Source organism: Leuresthes tenuis, unplaced genomic scaffold (assembly GCF_036924035.1).
Source record: "Leuresthes tenuis unplaced genomic scaffold, fLeuTen1.0.hap1 SCAF_2, whole genome shotgun sequence".
NCBI classification, from domain to species: Eukaryota; Metazoa; Chordata; class Actinopteri; order Atheriniformes; family Atherinopsidae; genus Leuresthes; species Leuresthes tenuis.
Genome location: NW_027325356.1, coordinates 23,118,542 through 23,126,735, shown reverse-complemented (window position 1 = coordinate 23,126,735; position 8,194 = coordinate 23,118,542). Strand labels below are relative to the sequence as shown.

Here is an 8,194-nt window from a genome sequence, read left to right as displayed (position 1 = left end):
AGTTGTGTCATCCATCTTTAGTCCATTGTTAACTGTTGCTTTTAAGCTTCTTACTGTACATGGCGAAATGTTTGTCGAGACTTTGAAGCTTTCAAGTCCTCTTCTCACAGTTAAATGTGTAACACTCTGGGCACAGGTTGTTACTTTTAAAATGTGCTGCACGGTGTTAAATTTCCTTATTTGACACCTTGTCTCTTGTCAAGAGATCAGCTCAAATATCAGCTGAAAAGAGGAAGCATTCAAATCTAACACTTTGGAGAACCAATCTATTGCTTCTGTGTACACAAGACAGAAGCTGTAGCTCTGTAGACAATAGAGCAAATACATATCTATATCAAAACAACCAGAGAAATTGCAAATACTAGACTGAGTAAGTAGAACTCATGTCATAGGTTTATTTATTCTTTGCCACATGTCAGACACAACGTTCATTAATACAACACAGCAGTTGTTCAATTATTAGCATTTCCTGATACAAGATATTGCTATGATTGCTCTATAATGTCAAAACAAGAGGGCTCCAAGCTTCATAGCTACCATGAGCGCATCCGAGACATTGCAGCAGAGCGCAGAGCAGATGATTGTTCTGTGTCACCCCTGATGACGCTGTGGATCCAGGGCAAATATGAGGAAATCTTCATGTGGACTCCGTACTTGTACCTATTGCAGGATTTGTCATAGGAAAGGATCCCTGCAGCATATACAGCCCCAGTTTGAGTGTCTGTTACAGCTAGAGCGCCTCCTGCATCCCCAAAACAGACGTTTTCATCATACTTCGTGGAACCGGTGCAGAACATGTTGTCATCCACTGCTGGTGTGAACGGGATGCGCTCATATTCTGCTTTACAGTCAGAGTGACTGGCCAGTGGGAGTACCAGGTGTTTAAGAGATTTAGCAGGGGTGAGGAGGACCCCCCAGCCCCAGCCAGTGATAACCCCTGACCTGCCCACTGTGTTGTCTAGGTCCTGGCCTCTCTCTGGTAGGGGGATGGGGGTCACTTTATCACTCATAACCACAGGGTGTTTGAGTTTGATCAGAGCAAGGTCGTTATCCCAGTCAGACTGATTCTGGAAACCTGGATGGAGAACCACCTGCAGAAGAGGAAATCTTTTTATTTTAATTAAAAGTTTTAAAAAAAATTAAAAAAACATGTGCTCTATATTTTCACATTTGTAATCATTGAAAACAAATAGTGCTTTTCCCCCGTCTTCTTGTCACAGGGTGTTGTGAGCAATTCAAAGATTAATTTCTCTCTTCAAAATAAGTTTTAGGAGCCTGAAGACATGTAAGTATGGAATATTTCACAAAAGTCTAAAATAACGCTTCTCTTGTTTTAATTTATCATTTCCTGACCCCTAGTGGATGCCATTCATTTCACTCACCCTCAAGGTTTAAATCAAATCTTTTCTGGCTTCTAGAAAATGAAATCTCAAAATGTTTTAGCTTCATCAACCTGACAGATACAGAATCTTTATTAATGAGACTGTTCACTGCCAAAATACATCTCTATGGGGCATTTATTGAAACTGCTCATGATTATATTTGCAGAATATATGACTTTTAGTAACTGGCGACCTGTCCAGGGTGTACCCTGCCTCTCACTCGATGACTGCTGGGATGCTCCAGGCCCCACGCGACCCGACCAAGGGATTAAGCGGGTATAGAAAATGGATGGATGACTTTTAGTATCCGTTAGACAGCAAAAAAATTATGTCAGAGTGTATTTTATTCCTATCATGATGGTTTTCTAGCCATAGCCATGTAGTGTTTTATCAGTTTTTAGCTAAATATATTCAGGAGGTTTTGTTGTGGTGTGTTTACATGTAACAAAGACAAGCTGCAAAATGACATCCATGAGGGTGACGATCATGCAGTGAAAACAATGTATTTTAGGCCTAACCACAATGTTTTTCTAACCCTAACAAAGTAATGATATTGCCTAAACCTAACCAGGAGGTGACAAACGAGTTATAGTAAAGTGTTGATACTGAAGGAACTGAAAAAAACATATACAGTATGTAATGTGTCGGTCTTAAGCTCATGTCTTGTCATGAAAATGAACAATTAAAAACATCGCTCATTACCACATCATCCAGACCCCCCATTACATTAAAGGACACCATTACAGGTCGTAGTTAAGGGTACAAACAATCCACCTTTATGAACGAATCGATTGTAGACTTACTGATATTAACAGACAAATGTAATAATCAAACAAAAAGAAATCTACTAATGCAGAGACATTTTTGCTCACCTTCTCTACAGTGACTTCTTTGGATTCATTAGCTTCTGCCTTTTGCGAGATACCCAAGTACACTTTAGGGATAACAGGATCTTTTCCCTGAATGTCCTGTCGACTTTTCCTCACAAAGAGATTTCTTCCAGCTGTCAACACCCATCTGTCAGAGATAAGAGCACCACCCGCATAGCCTCCATCCAGCACACCATCAGAGAGGTAGACCATGGCCTGCCAGGGTACATGAGGAGCCAGTTTCCCCCCAACCATTCGCCTGGAACGGAATGATGCCAATCTGGAGGCTGGGAGACACAGACATATTTATCAATTTATTATTATTTTGTTATTTCATTAGATAATGTTGTTAATGTTGTTAAAAAACTGCATTTAGTGGATTTTAGATATTCTGCTGATAGGATACACTTAATATCTTTCAGGTGCTCCTTTTTGCTACTTTTGCCCCAATTTGTAGATAGGTAAAGGTTCCTACCTGGCACAGACATGGACCCAAATAATCAGGGGACCACCAGTATAATTACATAAATAGATATACAAGATAGAGACACAAGATTACCAAAATTAGGTGCAAAAGGCACAATAAATAAGATGCACAAAAAAGATTGAAAACAGCCATAAAGAGATTCAAAATGACCACAAATAAAAATGATGTGTTTGATGCCCAGAATGATTCATGAAATTATGACCAAGAGAAACACAATTATTGGGAGATAAATCCATGAAAAGATTTAAACAACCACACAGAGAAAAGACAGAGAACAGAAAATAATTAAAATGATAAAATTGTTTATATTTATTCCAAACAAGACTTTTATGTACCACTTTGAAATTAAAAGTCTTTAATGGTGATGATCCCACTTTTGTGTCCACCGAAGTCCAGACTACTTCTGTTTGTCTGTACTTTGATGACTTTCACTCTTGATTTAGTGTTTGTTCTAATCTCTGGGAGGAGGAAATGTCTCATTTTTGCATAAGCACACGCTTTGATTTTTCTGTAAATGTTTGTTTTATAAGCTGTGCTCATCCCAGTTCATTTGAGAGAAATGACAAGGCAGATAACTGAACAAACCACCAGAAAAGGTGGATGGAAGTTTTTCAGTATTCAAAGGGCATCACAGCCCTTTTCTGATAGCAGAAGAGGGTCGTGGATCCAGATCAGTAAAAAGCTCACTGAGTTCCCAAAGGCACTGAAGTGTCACGATCATGCTTGGCTGTTGTTCTGGTTTCTGAGTCTTAGGCAGGGTTGAGCAGGTTTCCTGGGAGTCTTGGGCGGAGTCTGGATTGCTCCTGCCATCACATCTGCTCCTCTGCCCTCATCGGGACACCTTCATAGGAGCTGCAGGAGCAACCAGTCTTTGCCAGATCTTTTCACATTCATTGTGGTAATTAGGACAACTCCAGTGATTCCATTGCGAGTTTACTTTCTGCGAAACCTTACCTTAACCTGTCTCCTCCAGTGCTCGTCTCTCTCATGAGCCTATATCACTTTCCTGCCTGCTCGCCCCGCAGCCGACTTGGAACCAAGCAACACAGCCAGCACCCTCCCCTCCAACTTGGATCCTCTCCGGACAACAAGTACCCCCCCCTGTCATGAGCCTTTGTCTTTTGGAACCATACAGAACATAATCATATGCATCTAATTGTTATCTGATTTATTGTCATGCAGATTTTTCGTGCGTATAAATGAGCTTGTCAGTGATGTGTTTGTATTGTTGGCCATGCCATGTTAAATCATCCATTGTCAAGAAAAGCGTCAGGGTCTGGCACTTTCTCAGCATATTTGGTAGTAAATCAATGAATATAAGTGCAGTCCAGGGCACTGCAAAGCAAGCTATTACAAGCTACTCGCTCAAAGTTTCTTACTTTCTTACTGTGATTTCTACTAAATATCATCATGGGCCTGGCTGTGGACATTTTTACATATTAAGCCGAGTAACACTGTTCCCACCAAGCTGCTGATTTTGTCAAAAAAGGAGCACATAAACACACAACTAATGCACAACTAATGCTGACAACCAGGATCATTCAGAAGTTTTGTTAGTTTACATTTTCCCTTTCCCTACGGACAGAGTTGTGTCATTATTGTATCAACATGAACGTCCAAACTATAAAAGCACATTCAGTTATGTTTGTTTGCAGGAAACACATGTATTATTTTTTCCCCCTTCAGAGGTGTAGCCATTGCTACACTTTCATGTTCTATGAGACAAAAATAGGAGCCTCCAATTCATTCACAAGATAGAAAAGAAGAAACCCTTCCTCTGTGCTTTTAATCCACTTGTCCTTTGTGTGACTGTCAAGCTTCTGGTGGCTGTCTCTTGAAAGTGATAGCAACATCTTGGGTACATGCTCATTATCATTAATCCTGTTGTAACTCCACATTCTGGCAGGGTTAATTTGCCAAAAGGATTTTCATGATATTGCTCAGTAATGAATTCAACACTGATAATGTCTTACAAGTAATTAAAATAATGAAAATTCTTATTAGCTCAATGCATTAGAAGACTGTATGAATAAAAAATTAATCACTCCTCACTTCAATATGTAAAATAAACAGCACATATTCTTAACATGCCTCCATTGGGTTCAGTCATATCTTTCACTAGATTCATATTGATTGGCTTTATTGTTATGTTTTTGTTAGAGAATCAGACAAGAACACAACTTCTTTTTTCAGCCCTGTAGCGTCAGAGCTAAATCTGACAGGAGCACTCAGATCCCAAAAGGAAAGCAGAAGTTGTCAATCTGAATCAAAGCCTTTGAGGAGGTGTATTCTAAATAGTATTTTCAACTGGAGGGTCCTTAAAGTAAAAGCCAGCAATTTGAACCTCATGACTGGTTGGTATACAAATGTGGAAGGTAATACTCTGACTGTAGTCACTTTCTTAATACACTGTTAATTTGACATAACAATATCACCTAATAGGTCCAGACTCAATTATCACAATGGTTATTGGATAGATTGCCTCGAAATGTGGCCCGAACTATCTAAGTGGGTAATTTGGAAGTAATAAATAAATCCATTTTCATCAAGCACCATATACGAAGTCCAATTACCATCCTGTCCATTACTTTTGTGCAGAGCTGAAGACCTCCCGGCCTGATTATCTCATCCCTCTTACTGTTTTACATATTTTATTCTTCATCCTATCATTTTGTCATAATAGAATGACATTGAAGTGGTTTGAATTATTTTATGTTGTTCCTTCCGTCACATTTTGGATTCTTTATTACATGTTTATTCCCCTACATTCTGGCTGCATTCTACTGATGTATACATATTTTTTTACATCTTTAAATGGATAGTTCAGGTTCAGTAAAGATTCTGATTAATGTTTGAAATAAAATACCCAGTAGGATTAAGTGGAGAAAAAACATGGTTTTGTGTCAATTACAGCACTTACACTGCTGTTCAACAGTCTTGAGATACCCCTCATTTCTTCATATTTTGGTTTCAATAAGCCAGACTTTCTTGGAATGTTCTTAAATGGTTTCGAGCAGTGGTTCGGATGGCCTTCTGAGGAGCTTTTAAAGTTATTCTGTGCTTTTTCACTGATTTTCCTTTTAGTCCTTGTACTTCAGCAAATGGGCTATCATGAGCTTTCGAGAGAGATTTATCAGTGCAAACTCCTCTGCTAACATAGCTGGAAACTGGCCTTGCTTTCTTTAATGCAAGATAAACACCCAATCCTGCTCATCCAATATAAAACTAACGTAGAAATATTCCACTGGATCACTTTACAATGATTAGAAATATTGAACTGGAAAAGAAATTAAATGTTTGTGTGCTACCTGACACAGAGGCCCTCATCTGCTCCTCTGCCAAACAGCCCCACACAGCCAGGAGGACTAAAGCCAGTGAATACCTTTGAATGAGAACAGAGTTAAATTCATTTCAAACAACAACTGCTTCTGCTCTTCTGAATCAGCGGAGTCATTAAAAATGGAGAGAGAGTAATAAGAGAGAGAGTAAATAAAGACAAAAAATAGAGACAGTAAATAGAGATAGGGACTTGATCTTTATGATGAAGTCTGATGGGTTTAATTTACAGCTACTCAGTAACAGAAACAGGATAATTACTGGAAGATTCAATGGTTACAAATAGTTTTGTAAAACGATGTTCGATCAGATCTTTCATGCTCAGCAGATTCTAATCATGAGGCTAAGTTAATGATTTAACTGTAAGCATGAAACATATGGTACTGAGGCATAGAATCATATGTAGATAAATTCAGAGATTTTAGACAAACTTACTGAATGTTGACCATGTTCATGTTCTGCCCTGAAGCTCCTCTTGAGTGTGCCATGAATTTGCTGTTGGGAGTATTTATATCTGCTGAGGAATAAAGCCTCTGATCTACAAACAAAAACAACTTCATTCTCCAAATCTTAAATCAACAGTGGGATTGCAAAATCTCATTACTCATAGTTCGGGAGATTTTCGTAATGCGTAATGAGTTCTTTTTATCCAAAAGGGAGGGGGTTCCTGGATTTTCAAAGTATGTTGCACCTGAAGCACAAGTGTTTCGTGTGATAAAGGTATTTCAGATTAGCCTGTAAAACAAAAGATAAAAAAGATTTTAAAAAAGCAATATAAAATATATATAAAAAATCTGGGAAGATTTTGTGTGTTAGGTGATTTCAGTTGTTCTGCTTAGTTTTGGACCACATGTATATCATAGTGGGATTAAGGGTTTTTCCCAGTTAAACCCTGTCAACAATCTGTGTTTTGTCATATTTTGTCAGTGGGACAGCTTGCACTCTTTGCATCATAGTTTACTAAGAGTAAATATAACTGACTAATGCTCATGCTGTTAAAGTATTAGGGGTGTAACTCACTTTGCTGTTTACTATGTTACAGAAAAAAAGGCACATATTGCCTCACTAGGTTTTCACCAGGGAACAGAAATTCACAATATTTCTTCAAGTTCCCGGCAGTGGATTTTCAACTGTGACAGGAGCACATCAGATAAGTGCTGCACAGTGGAAAGTCCAACTTTGCTGCTCTGAGCATTCATTTACAAAAGGTAAACAGAAGGGTTTCTGTGATGAGATATTTACCTTACAAAATGTTGCAGTCAAGTTAAAGAACATGCAAAAATGACTGTACAGCAGCATTAAAATCCCTATTTGTGTTATTTTTTATCTGGTTTACATTGCTTACCTTCGTATATCAACATTAGAAGGAGTGAATGGTTTAATTCTAACAGCCTATAATGATCAAAATAGTATGATATAATATAATTTTCAGTATACCAGAACAAGTTACTGCAGTAAGTGCACCAGATAAAAGTAATTGCAATGAAACATTATTATTTTCAATAAAAAAAAAAAACATTCGGACGGTGCCCCTTTATATGCATCTAAAAGCTCTGAGTCAGTGCATGTGTGCTTTTACATAAAACATTTTAATGCTAGCAGAGTGTGCATTCATATTTCAGCAGTATGCACATGAATACTGACATAGACACTGCGCAGCAAAAATCTCCATTTCTCCTTTGTGCAGTCATGCAGCCTGACTTGATAGGTTCATATTTGTGCTTTGAAATTTTAATTTGTGGAAGCTCATTCAACATTGGTTTGTGAGTCTTGATAAATGGTTTCCTCAGGGTAATCAATTTAAGCTTATGACTGGTTATGAAAATCCATAAAAAAAAATAAAAATACAAACACATCTCAAATGAAGTCATTTCATGGTGGAAGTGATGCTAAGGGTTACAGTCCTCAGTGACCTGAGGCAAAGGCACGTTTAAGTGGATTAGACACAGAAGTTGTTCCGTCAAGAAGTGCCTCTCTTCTTTGACACATAACTTTGACATCATAAGTAGTCGTACAAAATAACATTGTGAATGTTTTTTTAAATGCCGGCCTCAGCTATTTTTTTTAGCTGTAATGCCACACTGGCCAGTTATTATATATGCACAATATTATGGACTGCA

The 8,194-nt window shown here is 38.1% G+C and overlaps 1 protein-coding gene across 1 annotated transcript; it reads right to left on the bottom strand.

Annotated features, from left to right (window-relative positions):
- Positions 1 to 371: 371 nt before the first annotated feature.
- hp (haptoglobin) lies at positions 372 to 6,617 on the bottom strand. The gene is made up of 4 exons (XM_072380723.1): positions 6,510 to 6,617; positions 6,047 to 6,120; positions 2,255 to 2,538; positions 372 to 1,091 (listed from the first exon to the last, which is right to left on the bottom strand). The coding sequence occupies exons 1-4, from the start codon at positions 6,560 to 6,562 to the stop codon at positions 534 to 536; spliced, it is 969 nt and encodes a 322-aa protein (XP_072236824.1). The 5' UTR covers positions 6,563 to 6,617; the 3' UTR covers positions 372 to 533.
- Positions 6,618 to 8,194: the final 1,577 nt, after the last annotated feature.

Bases quoted from the DNA above. Each gene is read 5' to 3' on its own strand.
- hp (XM_072380723.1), bottom strand. From the start codon at position 6,562: ATGGCACACTCAAGAGGAGCTTCAGGGCAGAACATGAACATGGTCAAC. The intron at 6,121-6,509 runs GTAAGTTTGTCT...TCTCATTCAAAG, and splicing joins ATGAACATGGTCAACATTCA to GTATTCACTGGCTTTAGTCC. The intron at 2,539-6,046 runs GTAGCACACAAA...TGTGTCTCCCAG, and splicing joins GATGAGGGCCTCTGTGTCAG to CCTCCAGATTGGCATCATTC.